The sequence below is a fragment of the Solenopsis invicta genome, chromosome 8 (assembly GCF_016802725.1).
Source record: "Solenopsis invicta isolate M01_SB chromosome 8, UNIL_Sinv_3.0, whole genome shotgun sequence".
NCBI classification, from domain to species: Eukaryota; Metazoa; Arthropoda; class Insecta; order Hymenoptera; family Formicidae; genus Solenopsis; species Solenopsis invicta.
In genome coordinates, this window is record NC_052671.1 from 7,114,509 (window position 1) to 7,131,919 (window position 17,411).

The window sequence follows — 17,411 nt, forward strand, 5'->3', positions numbered from 1 at the left end:
GCAATATTTCCCGGATCTCGGTTATTTCTGATATTATTATAATGCCTACGTAACATCTCTAAAAAAAATCGTTTTTAACATTCAAGCTAAAGTTAATATTCAAGAAAAGTTATTCATCAAGCAAATTTTAATATGTCCAAGGAAAACGCAACAATTTATCATGGAATGGAATGTGCCGCTGACGGAATAGAACTTAAAAGAGCTAGCAATCTTACCAACTTCGATTTAAAAAAAATCAAACTGGTTAAATTTATAAATTGCCAACTGCAAAACTTAAAACTGATCGTTCCTAAACAACTTTTCAATTATTTTAAGTGAAAATCATTCAATTATAAGAAACACTTGTTTATTCACTGCATTCCTGGATGCAAGCCATTAACTATAGTTTACATAGATGACATGTAAAAAAAAAAATAGTTTACATTGTATACGCGTAATGCAGATAATTTGTATTTTACGCATAAGCGTCTGAATAAAATTTTAGAACAAGAAATCGCCCATTCCCTTTATTGGCGAGGCGTGCGATCAGCGAAGAGAGAGTAACCCTTTGCGATAAGAGGTGGGATCATGTTGCAAAAGGATACTTCTCTGCAGTTTCAAACTGCTGCAGTTGAGAGTGTTGAGACATCGCGCGATGCAGCGGAGAATAGTCGCGCCGCACACTCATTCAGCCGGTAATACTGGATCGCTGCTCGATCTCGCGTTGTCGAGCGCGAAGTAGTGAACGCCGCACGCACATATAGGGAGTAGGAAGAAGAGCGAGAGAGCAAGAGAGAGAGAGAGAGAGAGAGAAAGAGTGAGTGAGTGAGTGAGTGAGAGAGGGAGGGAGGGAGGGAGAGAGGGAGAACGAAAGAGGGAGAAAGAGAGAGCGTGCCGAAAGTCACCCCGCGTTCACCCCCGATGGCTTCTGCGTCGTGTTGACTCCGTCGTCGCGTGACGTCGCGTCGTCGTCTTTTAATAGTCCGCCGCCTCTTCGCGACCGGTTCGTCCGTATGATACGACACGATACGTCTACACGTATACGTACGTCGCAGCTCGTCGGGAGACGCGCCCTCGTTCGACCTTGAACGACTATAACCGGTGCGTAACGTTCGATGTACGGAGGAGCATCGTCGCTGCTGATCGCAATAACCAACCGACCGCGAGTCACCGCAGCTCCGCCGCCGCCGCCGCCGTAGGCCCGTGCTGTTGCTCGTTTTACTCTGTTTACCTCCTCCACCTCAGCGCTTGTTCCTCGACGCGGGACAGCCTCGGCGACGAAATGGCGAAGAAGACATACGATCTGTTGTTCAAGCTGCTGCTCATCGGCGACTCCGGCGTCGGCAAGACTTGCATACTCTTTCGTTTCTCGGACGATGCATTCTCCACCACGTTCATTTCGACGATAGGTAAGAGAGAAAGAGAGAGAGAGAGAGAGCGCGTGAGCGAAAGAAAAAGTGGGAAACGAGATCGGAAAGGCCGGTAGAGAATCGTGGAGGCTTCTTCGTTAGCAACGACGAACTTGGCTCGCATTCTCCTCCCGGCGATTAGGTTAGAAACGCGGCGCTTCGATTGAAAAAGACCGTCGCGCCTCGTTCTCCGTAAAATCCGATCGAGCCGACCATCGCCGCGGCTTCGTTTCCGTGTGCGAGAGTCACTCACGTGCGTGCGTACGTGCGTGCGTGCGCGCGCGCGCGTTTGTATGCACACGCATACGCACGCACGGCAATCGAGGGTGCAATTACCAACATGTTTTTTTCCAAGAGAAAAAAAAGTGATCGTTGTACTTTGTTTCTGCGAGACTTTAGCCGCGTCACACATCCGTTCGTTTAGCATAAATACATATTGCATTAGTTACAAAAAAGATATTTAAGTAAGTTTATAGATGATATACAAGTTGCACTTTGCATATATAAAAGTTCACTTAATGGAAATAAAAAATAATGAGTGTAAATTAATAGAATACATAAGGAGGCAAGGAAAAAGATTATACTTTCCTTAATTAATGTGTCATCGTAATGATAACGACTGCATATAATATTTAGACTTTTTCATATATCCAAAATATTTTATTCTTTTCTTTAATGGAATGAGAATAAGTTTTTTTTTACAGGTATTGATTTCAAAATTAAAACAGTGGAATTAAGAGGAAAGAAAATCAAATTACAGATATGGTGAGTTATCAGGGATGTTTTTAGAATTATCTATGTACTTATCTATGGGTGTGTTTTTTTATCTGTAGGGACACAGCTGGGCAAGAGAGATTTCACACTATTACAACGTCGTATTACAGAGGGGCTATGGGGATTATGCTTGTTTATGATATTACTAACGAAAAGACGTTCGAAAACATTGTGAAATGGTTGAGAAATATTGACGAAGTAAGTATAGTTTACTTTAAACATTTAGAAATTTATTTATGTAACTTTTTTAAAACAAATGATTGCCATATATATTTTCTGCAGCACGCTAATGAAGATGTGGAGAAAATGATATTAGGAAATAAGAGTGATATGGAAGAAAGACGCGTTGTCAGCACAGAGAAGGGAGAAGCGGTAAATGTTTTATATAGATACTATTTTTAACAGGGTTGGGCATTTACATGTAAAATATAAATAATTTATATTACGTTTATACAATGTGAATTATGCTTTATGTGGTATTTATGTAAACAATAATCAATGGATCATGGAAGTCAGATTTCATCAAAAATAGCAAAAATTATGTTACATTTTTTATTTTTAAAATTATATATTTTTTTTATCAATGCTAAAGTCACATATTAATAATTTTATAATTGAATTATCTTCTGTATTGGATTAGCCAATAATTTACATTACTTATATTGTCTATATGAAAAAGATTCGTGTATATAAATATAACGTAAACAATACGTAAATAATCCATATAAACGTAATCTTGAAATTTATAGCACAACCCTGATTCTTAGCACATTATGAATGTAATTAACTTGTTAAAAACACATTTTCTTTAAACAAAAATTTTTTTTCTTATACAGATAGCGAGAGAACATGGCATTAGATTTATGGAAACGTCCGCAAAAGCGAATATTAATATCGATCGAGCATTTAGCGAACTAGCGGAAGCAATACTGGACAAAACTCACGGCAAGGAACCACAAGATGCGCCCGACAGAGTGACGGTCGATCGAAGGGTAGAGAGAAGTTCGAATCGGTGCTGCTAATTTTATATATTATTTATTTTAACGGCGCATAACGAACTATATATCAGCTCGTGCCACACTTGGGATAGATCCCTCGATATAGGATTTAGAGCGTAATTTAAAGCATATAATAACATAAACACTTCACGACACTGCCTGGATCAGATATAATCTCACTTTTACTCTGATGAAAATACGTTTTTCTATGCTGCAATCGAAACGAAAATGCTGCAAAAAAATTACCGATATGATATTTAAAAAAGATTGTGTTATGTTCTTTAGTTACGTCTATATAAATGTCGATAAATTTATAAAAATACGCGCGCAGTTTTATGCATATATATAATTAAACCTAAAACTGTGGTATGTAAACAAATGTCTCATTAGTTCATACGCGGATGGTAAGAATTAAACGCAGATTTCACTGGTGGACCTTCATGTTTCATGTAAAACATTACATCGGTGCACGAACAAGAACAATTAGGACGTATTGTTTGTTATGAGGCTGCAATTTGTTACCATGTTGAGTGGTGTGAGTATGAGTGTGTCGGCTTTTAATCTTGATAAAACTTTGGACATTGGACGCTTTCCTACGTGAATAATCGCACCATGCTTATTTGTATATTAAGTTAGGGAAAACTTAAATACCAAAAGCTTCTACCGTTTTGTGTACGGCCGATTTACTATAAATATAAATATTCGCAATTTCGAACTAGTTGTTTTCATTTCTCAATACACACATGCGCAGACACATATATGTACTTTACATATATTCTCTAGGGAATGAGTCTGCATATTTGCTAATGAAAAATTACAGACAAATAGAATCGTAAATATATGTAGATACACAATAATAATTATATACAGATATGCATTAAAAGTAGTAATAGTGTATGTATGTGTGTAATATATATATATATATATATATATATATATATATATATATATATATATATATGTAATATATATATACACACGCAATTATGCATATAATACAAATTAAATTTCTGATTTTTTTCAAAGACATTAGATAAAAGCTGGTAATGGATATCCCAATTATTTCTCTTGTCATATCAGAAATGACGTTACAGAATTGCTCCGTTACGTAATTTTACATGGAAATAATCTTATCACCAACAATAGTATTAACATATTTGTCAAAAAAGAGAGTTGCAACATATAAGTACACAGTGGAATCGAAAGAAAGGTTATAAATATCAGAGAAGTAAATTGTTTTATTATTCAAATTTGAACAAAGAATAAACACAATCTCAACTTTTTATATATATATGTATGTATATGTAGGCAACAAGATATAAGCGTCTCTTAAAGTTGCCTGGAGTTACATATAGTCAAGTCCAAATATAACTAATGCTGGTTTTTATTACACTATGACATATATTTATAACAATTATATATTAATAATTGGTTTTACGTACTTTTAATTAGACATATACACTCATTGATCACATTGGAAAAATCTAAGTCTCTTAAAGGAATAAAAGAAAAAACGATGCTGTAAAGTTGACCATTGCTTTTTATAATAAAACAGTTCTGGTGGTAATTACTCAAAATGATACAAAGAAAAAAAAACACTGAACATTGTTATAACAATAATAATAATAATAATAATAATAATAATACCCACACTATTCTACACATTAGCAGTTAGAAGAATTTATATTTGGTTTTCTCCCGAAAATAACAGGAAATGCTTTGCTGTATTATGCCTTATGGAACTAGACAGAAGGCTTTGAATACAAGCGTGCTGTTTGTGTATATTAATCTTTGAAAATTTGTAAAAGCTATCTTCGTAGAAATTAAAGTCTTGCCAATATCCCTTCTTCATACTTCATTGTTTATTCGCCTACAGTGTGCTCTCTGGACAATAACTGCGGAGAGCCAGAGCAGGACGGCGGTAAGTAGACACTGACTGTGTATTTCTTAGTAATTATAACACAAGTCAAAAAAATATTATAATTGACATCAATTAGTCTCGCGTAGCGCCAATGATAGTTAAAATGTATAGGAAGATGTTGATTACATCCAGATACAGACTCAACGCGGCGAAGATATACTCTTCTGGTGAGACAGAATATTTATGTTTTCCGCCGATCATCATTTGCGTGTCATAAATCAGATATAGAGAGAATATCAGCGCACCGAGCGAGGCATAAACTAAAGTAATAACTTTTCCGTGCCAGAATATCGTAATTATACCGAAAATCATTAAAATGAGCACAGCGACGAATAAGACACTGTGCAATCCGGTAAAATCGATTTTTGTTTGAAATGCAAATATCGTCAATCCTAGACAAACTGCTGCTGTAATTCCAACGGCCAGCATGACCTGCAAAAGTACTTCTATGTAGATATGCCAAGTTTGTTACTTATATAATGACGTAGTACATAATAAGTTATTTTAGTACATAATAAGTTACATAATAAGTTATGCTCATGTAACGTCAAAATTAAAATCATTTTGGTCAACTTACTTCCTGAGATTGATACGTTGATGCAGCTGTAGCTAGCAAGAAAGCTTCCGCAATTGTAAATAAGAACAAAAATATGAAATTCATCGGAGCCTTGCGTCTCACACTGGTACAGCAAGCCATGCATATGATCAGAACGATAGTCATGGCGAAAGCAATCCAAAATACTTCTCTGTGACTCTGAACCCATCGCTGTGTCGGTTGATGATAAAGGAACAGAGAAATCATCCCGAGTGTGATAACCAACTGACACATGAGAATGCTGTAGACTTTTCTATAAAAAAAAAAAAAAAAATTATATACATATATATTCATTTCTTAAAACCTATTGAATTTTAAGAGCCTGATAATTACCTAATGAAGCCATTTCTAATAGTTTTGTCATTGAACTCAAATCCTTTGACTTCATCCTGCATAGGATCTTCCCCATAACCAGACCCGTACATTCCTGGGTGACCTTGTGGAGGTATTCCTCCAAATTCTGGATTAACTGGTGGTGGTGCTTCACCGTACGGCGGGGCACCCGGTGGTATAAATCCTGGTCCTACAACAAAAAATAGTAACACAACTTGATAAATAAATTATTGCGATAATTTCGTGAATTAACATTAGAAGCACCATGTTTTATTCACTAGACAACTAAGCGAATTATTATGAAAATAAAGAAAATAATGAAAAATCAAACTTTTTGTCAAGATAAAGGAAATAATTGATAAAAAAATAAGAAAAATTTAGAATGTTATATTTTGCACAAGAAATAGGATGTTAAGAGTATTCTAATTTGGAGAACCGTTTTTAAAGACTTTTTACGAATTTTTTAATCAAAATTGAAAATACCTAGAATATTGGTTTTATATATACGAGTTTATTACTTTTTTATCTTTACAAAAAATGAACTTTTAGTTCTTATTATTAATAAAATCAAAACATTGATTTATAAACAAAAATTACAAAAAATTTTATTTATACCATCCCAGGAAATGCATCCCTTATGCTGATTGAAATCTCGCTTTCTCTCTCAACAATCCAAGATTTATTTTAATTTATATAAAATATTAATTATAAAGTGATTACTATTGAAATTAGGAATATATAATTTATCACAATGTCGAGCAAAATAACAATCAACTAAAGATAAAGAACGATACTTCATTAATTTTTTCAATTTTTGCAAGTAGTAAAACAAATTTTTTTCAATATTTCTAATAAACTTTTCAAAAAAATGGTTTCAACCATAACCACAGATATTACTAATATTTTGTTTGAAGACAGAATTTGATCGGCTTAATAATTTCCGAGAAATGCCTAAGACAAGATTAAAAAACATGAATTTTGCGAAAAACTCATTTAAATGTTTAAAAAAGATTTAGATAAAGAAAAAGAATAAATTATCTTATTCTGCTATATCAGAGTCATATATTCGTCTTTCTTGAGGGAAGGTTTCGTTACGTTTTGATGAGCATGTATAACGTTAATAAGATTATACAACGCTCGGTACTTAGAATGACTGTCAAGCATTTGTTGATTCAAAGAAATGCGTGTTGAGATAAGTACAGATATTCATTCGAATTATCATCATGTATTTGACTCAAATAATATTTGAATCAAATAATTCATAAACAACTAAACGCATTTAGTTCAGTTAACAACTTTTTTTTCTCAGTGTAATTTCGTATTCGATCTTATAATTTCCATCACTTATAGAATGATTGAAATCCTTCGTTGAAAATGTTTTTAAATAGTGTTTTGTCCCATTTGCAATACATACGTTTTGCAAATCTTCATACGGATGTACACTCCGTTGCTACTTTGGGTATATGATCGTTTTAATAAAGCATTTGCAGTGAAATCTTCACATGTAAGATGAGTTTGTTAATTCATCAATTGATTCATCGATGAATTAAAGAACTCGCCTATATTTGTTTTACTACTATTAATACTGTGCTATCTAGTAGTGCTTTTTCACAAATGCTTGTAATATGCACTCAGCCCTTACGCCGCATTCCTCAAACGTGAAAAAACATCATCAGACTGTTTGGATTTTATTAAATTGCTTTGTAAGCTTGTACTTTAAAGAGAAACAATTTTGATTAAAAAATTATAAAAAAAGAAAATCGATTTTTTAACTCGCCAAACTAAAATATCTCCTTAATTTAAAGAATAGAAATTGTTAGTAATGCTGTTAGGTACTTTCTAATGTTAAATAACATTCTCTTGTATCTACCTGGTGGGTTTCCACCGGAGTAAGGTGGAGGATATCCTGGAACTTGCTGAGGATACGGATAACCTTCCTGTGGTGGTGGATACCCAGGATTTTGTTGAGGATACGGGTATGGACCTGCACAATCAAATGTGAGAAACATAAATATCAATGTTATAATATAATATGCATGAAACCTCGATAAGCAGTAAGGCTTATTAAGCACAATTTGAGGAACTCTGTGCAGTAACAGCAGCCACTATTTTTACATACATAGTGCGTGTTTTATGCTTTTTGTAAAATGAAGTTTCAGGACTGTGTATGTGTATGTATATGTATACATGTGTGTGTATGTATGTGTGTGTGTGTGTGTGTGTGTGTGTGCAGTAGGCTTTTTGACGCCACACTAATTATATTTAACACAATCTGCTGCAATGTATATGAATATATGAATTAATTATAGAGGCATGTTGATGACAATTGGTACTTTGGCATGTTACTGTAAGTTTTATTAATAATTTTCGTTTCAAGAGTATTGTGGACTAAAAATAATCAGTATATTAACAGTGTACTTTCAAATGAGTGATATGATATATCCGTTCAAGTAAATGATTACATTAACTGCTGACTGAACGGTCTTTAGCATGGACTCCGAATATAACATAGTTAAAATAATGAAATACAGTAATGTGGAAAATATATTAAAAAACAGAAGGAAAAAGATCAGAACCTTGTTGCCCTGGATAGAACCCCGCACCAGGTGCTTGCCAAGTTGTCATCTTTTGGTTTTGTTTTAGCTGAAAAAAAACCTATTATTATAACTAGGCCTCCTTTGAGGAACAAAAAAGGAACATCAATGGAAAAACTCCGATCAACAAATACGCATCGGCAACCTTAGAGATGTTTAATATATAAAATTATCAAAATAAATTTACTCTTCACTTGTCTTTACGTCAACATTATACATTCATATCAAACCGTCATTTAAACAAACACAATTAGTGAATCACTTCGATAAAAATAATAAGAGATATAAATGAATCAATTTCAATTAATGATTCAAATTTCATTAAAAGATACATTTTATGTATTTTCTTCAATTGTTATTATAATTTGCAATTTTACCTCAAAAATCTTATATCTGTTATAGTTTATAATACTTATTATTTTCCTAAATGAAACGTGCTTATAAGTGTAAAAAATTATAGACACAGTGTTAGGAACACAATAGTTAAAGAGGTTAGTGTTTCACATTTCTTGCTCGAGGAGTCATGGATAAATACCTGAAAAAAAAATGTATATTTGTTCTACTAACAATAACTGTAGGACCTCTGACTCATACATGATTATAATTTATAAAAGATCTAGAATATCTTGCAACTGTACACATATTATCTTTCAGTTCTGATTAATTTTATCTCCCTTATTAATCGGACTGGGTATATTACTTTTTAATTAAACTAAAATGCTAATAGCATATAAAAATAATTTAGTTACATTAAAAATTATATAAACAAAAAAAACTAATTCACTTAAGTTATGTTAGATAGAGATCAGACAAGATAAACTTAAGATTAGATAAACTTAAACAAAAAGTTAATTTACTTAATGAAAAGAATTATTTATGCTAAATTATAATTTATGCTAAAGTCATAATTTCATAAAGTTAGATTAGTCAAAACAATTATAATATGGATCATCAAATAAGTTTAATTCTTTATTTCTAAATTAAATTTATGAAATAATAAAAAAAATTTGTTTACGTGAGACTGGTATCTTTTCTTTTAAAATTGTTTCCTTTCTTGTACAAATAATTTTTTAGCTTGAGAAAGAAGTCAAGAAGTTAAAGTTTATACGTTTTAAAAATAACTAAGTTAAACAATAAATCTTTTAAAATTTATTATGTTAAAGGTTATTAATTTTTTCAAGTTACTATACCCAATCTTGCTTATTAAGAAGAGAAATAAAGAGTGACATAACATCATCTACTATTATAATCAACTAATTATTCATAATTAGAATGAAAATTTTGACAATGACAATCATTAAAGAAACAAAAACTATTTGCCAATTAATTTTAACACATTATTATCTTGTAACATTGGAAATAATATATTAGTAGATAAAGACATAAAATAAATTATTCCAATTACACAACATAAATGAATATTACTTAATATTATTAGTATTATTTATTATTATTAGGAATATTAATTTGTGTTAGCCGTCTGTCTCTAAAAGAGAAAAAGGACTAATACATTGCAAACATATAAGCCATACTTATCACTTAAAAGGTTATGCTTTGCAGCAAGCAGCAGCTTAATGTTTGTGACAATTGCGCAGAGGCACAGGTTTCGCACGGTTATTCGCGAAAACGCAATTATGCTAGCAAAATGAAAAATATAAATTACCGAATACAAGGGGCGTACGCCTTCTCCTCTTTCTTCGTCGTTATAAACTATACTGAACTATATACATGGTTTTTAGATAACAGGCGATATCTTGACGTGGTAATCGCATTCATCGTTATTAACACGTTGATTGCAGAATCGAAATGTATCTCTCGTAGTCTTTCCTTATTTTTACTCTAGATTACATGCCGATTCCAATTAACAGGTATTTGTTTTGCGGCAATCGCATATAATAATCGTAATTGACAACAATCTATATTTATACTGTTAACTTCCTGGAAAAAATTTAACGCATTATGTGCGCGCGCGCGCGCGCACACACGTAAGTGTGTATACATGTGAAGACGTCAATTCGCGCGTGTATACACCTAGTATTACTCATCGCTGCATCAATTCGGTGAAGTGGATGCAACGATTATCGAATGTTATCTAAACAAAAGAAAGACCCTCGAGGATTCGAACACATTTCGAATGGATGACGCGGCGCTACACAGTCTAACTAGATCGATTTTCCGCGACAAGGCAAGGTCACGCATATAATCAAGTGGTAATCTATCGTGATTACAGTGGCCGGTTGCACGGTGGGTTGGCGTTTCCTTCGCGAGCTCGCACGCGACGACGACGTCGCGAATCAAAAGGACGACTCGCGCGACTCGCTCGCGAGGCGTTCCGGCCGCTCGCGAGAGGCCGGAAGGAACGCGAGAGTCGCGCGAGGTAAATACATATACATACGTCTATTCGATGCGTCACCCGTCGTCCTTTCTGGAAATAGTCGCAATCGATAACCCGCCGTGCCCCCCGAATAATGCGATGCGGATTGATGTGTATTTACCTCGTTTCACACGCGCGGGCCCTAGTTACTCGCCGCCGTCGTTTCCCCGGTCAACAGCAGCTGTGACACACATACACACACGTTAGACGTGTCTCGCGATAGTCGCGGTCGCCGCTTAATTTGGCCGGACAACGCAGTCGCACGCAACACACCTCACGCGCCGTTACGAACACCCGATAAACTACTAACCCAGGTTCACGCGTTTCAAGTGAAGTACGACGTCGAATGTCGAATGACGCGAAGTAGGCCGACATACGCGGTCGTCTGGGGAGTGTCGTGTCGAGCGCTTGCGTGTTGCGCGCGTCTTCGCCCACGTTTCCCGCACGAAAAGTTCCTGGCCGATCGTTTCCGGTCAGCTTTTCTTTTCCGCAAACCGTAGATACCGACATACCGACAACCGACAACGCCGATTGCGCGCGAGAAACGATGAAACTTTGAACCGCGATGAAAATGCTTAAGGCCATTGCACGAAAAAAAAGTTTTTGGTCGTAACCGTAATGCTGATGTTGTCATCGTTCTTTGTAGAACGAGACGTAAAGCGTTTAAATTTGACGTGACATAACATGACGTGTGCATTGAAGTGAGACAGAAAAAGAACGTAAACCGTCTTTTGTTTTCATTTCTTTCTACGCGATATCGTAATATGTATAGCAAAGCAAAATATTAGTTAATTTAAAATAAGAATTAAATTTTTCATTTGGCACAAGTAGAAATTGGTTAAATTATATTTACACAAAATAATATGTAAAAAATCATTAAAGTTATTAAAAGGAAAATATACATATTCCGACAAGAGATAACGAAAATTGAAATATACATCATAAAGTTTATCGAAAATGTTATTACTATTTATATAGTCAAAGGTTATTACAATTTTGCAAGAGTACGACAAAATTTCACTAGCTTCGTTCAGATGGCTCTGACTTCGACCAATAATAAAGGCATTTGTACCGCCCACGTGCGTGATACGGTTATGTTTGCTATGAGCGTATCAAGCGCAATCAATTGAAATTAAATTTAATTATATAGGAACAAATATTCAAAGATGGCCTCGCATCGTATACATAACGTAAGATTTTACAATCTAGAATCAAAGTCGGTGACCTGTTTGTCTTATGAATCAAAAACGAAGAAATTAGCACTCGCAAGGTTAGATAGCACGTATCTATGACTGTATATTTAATGTTTATGTAGTGAACTCATTGTCTTTATACATGCCCGAAATTTTTACGATTACTTCCTAATTCTTTTTTTTTCTTTCTGAAGGAATAACAACTCTATAGAAGTTTGGAATGTGGAGAACGCCCCATTTGTTGAGTGCACCATAGCTGGTCATGCCGAAAACTCGGTGGAAAGTATACTCTGGATTGATTCCAGACTGTTTTCGACAGGTCTTCATGGTGCGGTAGTCGAATACGACTTACAAACGCTGAGTATCAAGCACGAAGTCATGGTGATAGGAGGAGCAGCTTGGTGCATGGATGTGAATCAAACGAAAACTCGCCTGGCTGTTGGCACGGAGGATGGATATATCAATACTTTTACCGTGCATAAAGATAAACTGATTTTTGAGAGAATATTTGATAAACAGAAAGGTAGAATAATGTGTATTAAGTGGGATAACACAGGTGAAATGGTTTATACAGGTTCCACAGACACCATTAGGGTCTGGAGTGCCATGTCTGGACATGCGATACATAAAATGACAACTTGTAGAAGTAATATTAAGAAAGACACGATAGTTTGGTGCCTCGCAGTTACCGACGACAATATAATAATATCTGGTGACTCTCAGGGTTTCTTGTGCTTCTGGGATCCTCAAATGGGAGTCCTAATAGAGTCTCACGAAAGTCATACGGCTGATATATTAGCTGTTACTTTGTCGCATGACATGAACGTGGTATATTGCACGGGCGTAGACCCAGTTGTGAGAAGCTTCTGCAAAATCACATTAAAATCAAGCGGAAGGCCTCAGTGGGTAAAAGGAATCGAGAGGAGGTTACACGTTCACGATGTCAGAGCGCTTGTAGAAGCTAATGGGAAACTCTATTCAGCCGGGGTAGATGGATACCTCGCTGTGTCGAGTTACCCACCAAAAAATCTCGTAAAGTATCCTCCGCTACTCCAACCACCCTGTGCCACAATTTGTCGAAAATCTCGATGTATCTTGTTACGATATACAAACTATCTGGAGCTGTGGAGGCTTGGTTCAGCCACTAAGGAACCTCCGGAATTAGTACGCTCCTCCATGCTGCATCAATTAGATGAAGAACCTATGAAACTGCTGCAGTTACAAACAAAGGGTGATGAGAGCATCATCTCTTACGCCGTTAACAAGGACTCCAAAACAATCGTGTACTCAACGGACACTCACGTTAGAGTTTTCAACTTTGACGTGATGGAAGGAGATGCTCAGCTATCTAGAAACGATACCGATCTATCAATGAAGCGAATACAGAAGATGCTATTCAGTCCAAATGGCAAGTTATTCATCGCCATTAACAACGACGGCAGCGAGAGTACCATAACAGTGTTCAAAGTAGACAAGAAGAGCTTAAGTCTGATCGGATCGTTTCAGACGACGAAGGAGTCTATTAAAAATGTCAGTCTTGTGTGCTTCTCTCCGGATAGCAAGTATCTCGTATGCACGGACCGGCAACGTGGAGTCGCCGTGTACTTTATCGGCGACGGCATAACGGCGGAATCGCTTAAAGCATGGCAATTGCCTAAGTACAGTTGCCCAGCGACGGCGATAGCCGTGCAGAAAAGTACGCTCAATTTGGTCATAGCATATTCCGATCATAAGGTAAATACAGCACACTATATGTATGGTACAACGATATGAGTCCTGCTCACAAGAAAATAAGATTAGATATTAATAAAATATAAATAAAATTCAAAAGGTAATAAACTGTAGGACTTCATATAAAGTTTATAAAGTTTGTATGAACGGATAATTCAATAACGGGATTATAGAGGCGATTACGTGCGATTACGTGTAACGTCATTACGTAAAAATAAAATTGCAGTAGCAGTTAACAGTAAACTGCGAATTTTTACTGTCGTAGGTCATGAACGTTGTGCAGTATTTTATAGTGCATATTCGAGTCAGTTATTACGTATAGGATGAATAACACGCGCGCATGTTAGGCTCTATGCACAATAGTGAAATATTAGGAATAGGAATTACAATTTTAAAATCAGTTTTCTTAATGAATATTAAACGCAATATACAATGGATATAAATAAAACGTAAGATACAAATGTGTTGTACAAGATACAACATAACTTATTTATTTGTCATGTTCATTGAGGAAACTAATTCTAAAATTTTAATTCCTATTTCTAATATTTCACTATTGTGCGCAGAGCCTAACACGCGCGCGTGTTACTCATCCTATATGTTGACATTAAAGTAAAATACTGCACAACATTAATGATCTGCGACAGTAAAAATTCATAATTTACTGTTAACTGCTACTGCAATTTTATTTTTACGCGATGACGTAATCGCCTCTATAATCCCGTTATTGAATTATCCGTTCATATAAGCTTTACGAACTTTATGAAGTTCTACAGTTTATTACCTTTTGATACGGGCAATATTAAATTTTTTAAGACGTGTACAATAAAGCATGTTAAATAATCGATCTAAATTCAAACAGCAATGCCAAAATTAATATCCTGAACGGGAGCACAATCAGTGATGTTAATGTTTCAAGAAATTAAGATATTCTTGTTACTGATATTTATGCAAATCGATTTTCAGATCGTTGAATACAATATTCCTACGAACAACTACACCGAGTTTTCTAATAATCTACAAAGTCGGTTGTCAAAGCAATGGTTAGCACGTCCATTCCCGATAACAAACATCATGTTCGATTCGCACAACAAGGATATCATAATCATGCAGGACGATTCGAGCGTGTATATCATCAATAAAAGTAGCGAATTATCAGAAAAAGAAATAAAGATTCCTAAGCGAGAGAATGGAGAAAGTGCAGAAGATAGCAATTCAATTTCCAGCTCACAGTCTCAACATATGTTTCAAGTTGTCAAAAAATACAAGGTAATATTGCTAATTATAAAAAAATATGTTTTAAACAATTGATAATGGAAGATTGAGAAAGGAAAAAATTATGATTTTAATATTTACAGCATCTCGTTTACTTAAATTGGTTGAACGACGAAGAGTTGGTTGCGATTGAAGTGAATCCTACTTCACTGTTGGAGAAATTACCTCCCACACTAAAACAAAAATTCTTTGGCATGTAAATATTGTATATATGAAATAATAACAATAATAACAATAATAAATTTATATCCTATTTCTACATTAAAATTTGTGACTTATGTGTAGAGTCTGTTATTTCGTTACATCAATATTATTTTCAATAGATCCGAGTATATACACAAGTCTGTTTTAATTTTTTATAATAATTCAATTTATTTCTTTTATCTTAATAATGACCAAAGTAGAAAATATCGGTTTTCATTACGTAACTTAATGTCTATAAATCCCATAGGTAATTTGAGTAAATAGTCTGGAAGTGAAGTGGGGTTAAATAGACAAAAACGTTTATCAGATTAATTGTTCAGCTGGTATACATAGTCGATTCTTATTTCAAGACTGTCTTAAATAATGCCTTAAGATGCTAATATGGTTCTCTGATTAATTGATAGCATCTTGGTATTTAAAATGATCTTAAATATAAAAATTGATTGTGAATATGAATGCCGACTTTTGTCTATTTAATCCATTTCACTTCTGGCCAGGTTCTCAATGTTTAAAATATTAATAATGTATATTTTACGTGTATACAATGTAAAGTATATTTTACATGTCACTGTAAACAATAATTTTGGAATCGTAGATAATTTAGTTTTTATCAGAAATGGTAAAAATTATATTCCAATTTTCATTTTTAATATTATATATTTTTATTTTATCAATACTAAAAAGATCACAGATAAATTAACAATTTTATAACTTGATTATTTTTTCTATATAGAATTAGACAAATTTGTAATAATTTACATTGTAATCTCTACATGAAAAAGATTTGTATAAATATAACATAAATAATACATGTACATACCTAATTATAATTTTAAAATTTACGGCGCAACCTGTCTGTTTCTGGTCATAGAACGGAAGAGAGCCAAAATCGTGGACATTACCTACGGGATTCACAGACATTGTGGCTACGTAGTTCAGTGTTTACATTTTATGGATTACAGGCTCTAAAATAAAAGGCGTCACAATTAAATTGTGTCTTCTCTCAGACTTCTCTTTGTTAATTAATTATAGTTAAAATAATTTAAATTTACTTTCTATCGCGAAACAGCTACTCATTGGTTCGCGGTTTCGACTTTTTTGATACTTCGAGAATCGTAGCATAATTCTCTTCGATAATTCTCGAATTCATTCTGCAATTGCAACAGAAAGTTTTGTCTTCTCTGGTCGCGAAACGCGTCGCGGTGACTATAAAGTTCAAACTCGTTCCGCATTTCTTGCGAACACTCGTCGAGTGTTGTGTAAAATTGTTTATTACACGATTATTAACAATGGCAATTAAAGCCTCCTGTTTACGTGGAGAGAGAGGAGGGGGGAATTCGTTGAATATATTTTCTTCGCACACATTTCACTGCAATAGCAACAGGCACATAATTATTGCCAGGTGCATATTTTCAAGCTCTGCTCGATCACATTTCTCATAGTAATTCGATCTACTCTTCATTTCTAACATTTATTCAGATGTTTCAAAATAACCTCATAATTATTTTGTCGCTGCTTCGATCAATCGTTATATGGAGATTCGCAAGACGGCTCTTCGATAATTCTCGAACCGTGGTCAGAAACGCGTCGCTGAATCGCCTTCGAATTCGCTCTGCATTTTCCCGCGATCTTTATTGCTAAAAAGACGAATCTCGCGCACGAACAGTTTCGCTCTGTCGTAACGCATTAAATTCTGTGTGAACTTGCTGTCGTATGATTCTGATGACGATAATTCAGTCTGTGATCGGAGTCCACTGACACATTTTTTTTCCGCAACATTTCACTGGGACAACAACAGGCGCATAATTTTTGTCAGGTGCGTACGCTTTTTCGAGCTCTGCTTAACCATATTTCCTACAATAATTTAATCTACTCTTCATTTCTAATATTTATTAAAATATTTTGAATTTACTTTTACTTCGTGAAATAACCATACCATGACCATTTTGTCGCTGCTTTGATTAATCGTTACATGGAGATTCGCAAGATGGCTCTTCGATAGTTTTCGAACCGCGGTCAGTTGAGAAACGT

General features: G+C 34.6%; 3 protein-coding genes and 1 long non-coding RNA gene across 11 annotated transcripts; 2 read left to right on the forward strand and 2 right to left on the reverse strand.

Annotated features, from left to right (window-relative positions):
• Positions 1-915: 915 nt before the first annotated feature.
• On the forward strand, positions 916-3,875 carry LOC105197105 (ras-related protein Rab-10). The gene is made up of 5 exons (XM_011163337.3): positions 916-1,388; positions 2,093-2,153; positions 2,222-2,360; positions 2,445-2,534; positions 2,999-3,875. The coding sequence occupies exons 1-5, from the start codon at positions 1,262-1,264 to the stop codon at positions 3,182-3,184; spliced, it is 603 nt and encodes a 200-aa protein (XP_011161639.1). The 5' UTR covers positions 916-1,261; the 3' UTR covers positions 3,185-3,875.
• Positions 3,876-4,378: 503 nt separating this feature from the next.
• LOC105197113 (protein lifeguard 1) lies at positions 4,379-11,331 on the reverse strand. Of its 7 annotated transcripts, none has more exons than XM_011163347.3 (6): positions 11,099-11,331; positions 8,586-8,652; positions 7,880-7,993; positions 6,010-6,199; positions 5,659-5,929; positions 4,379-5,513 (listed from the first exon to the last, which is right to left on the reverse strand). In XM_011163347.3, the coding sequence occupies exons 2-6, from the start codon at positions 8,632-8,634 to the stop codon at positions 5,154-5,156; spliced, it is 984 nt and encodes a 327-aa protein (XP_011161649.1). In that variant the 5' UTR covers positions 8,635-8,652; positions 11,099-11,331; the 3' UTR covers positions 4,379-5,153. The 7 variants fall into 7 exon arrangements, with proteins under 7 accessions (XP_011161649.1, XP_011161655.1, XP_039308834.1 ...); XM_011163353.3 differs by lacking the exon at positions 11,099-11,331 and adding an exon at positions 10,999-11,050 and having other exon boundaries at positions 5,046-5,513; XM_039452900.1 differs by lacking the exon at positions 11,099-11,331 and adding an exon at positions 10,267-10,925 and having other exon boundaries at positions 5,046-5,513.
• On the forward strand, positions 11,307-15,456 carry LOC105197147 (U3 small nucleolar RNA-associated protein 4 homolog). The gene is made up of 5 exons (XM_011163393.3): positions 11,307-11,449; positions 12,128-12,247; positions 12,365-13,904; positions 14,868-15,170; positions 15,260-15,456. The coding sequence occupies exons 1-5, from the start codon at positions 11,331-11,333 to the stop codon at positions 15,374-15,376; spliced, it is 2,199 nt and encodes a 732-aa protein (XP_011161695.2). The 5' UTR covers positions 11,307-11,330; the 3' UTR covers positions 15,377-15,456.
• Positions 15,223-17,410, reverse strand: LOC113004058. Of its 2 annotated transcripts, XR_005575439.1 has the most exons (4): positions 17,317-17,410; positions 16,433-17,234; positions 16,201-16,345; positions 15,223-15,349 (listed from the first exon to the last, which is right to left on the reverse strand). It is a non-coding gene; the product is annotated as an uncharacterized LOC113004058 (long non-coding RNA). The 2 variants fall into 2 exon arrangements; XR_003268812.2 differs by having other exon boundaries at positions 16,433-17,402.
• Between the last annotated feature and the right edge of the window lies 1 nt (position 17,411).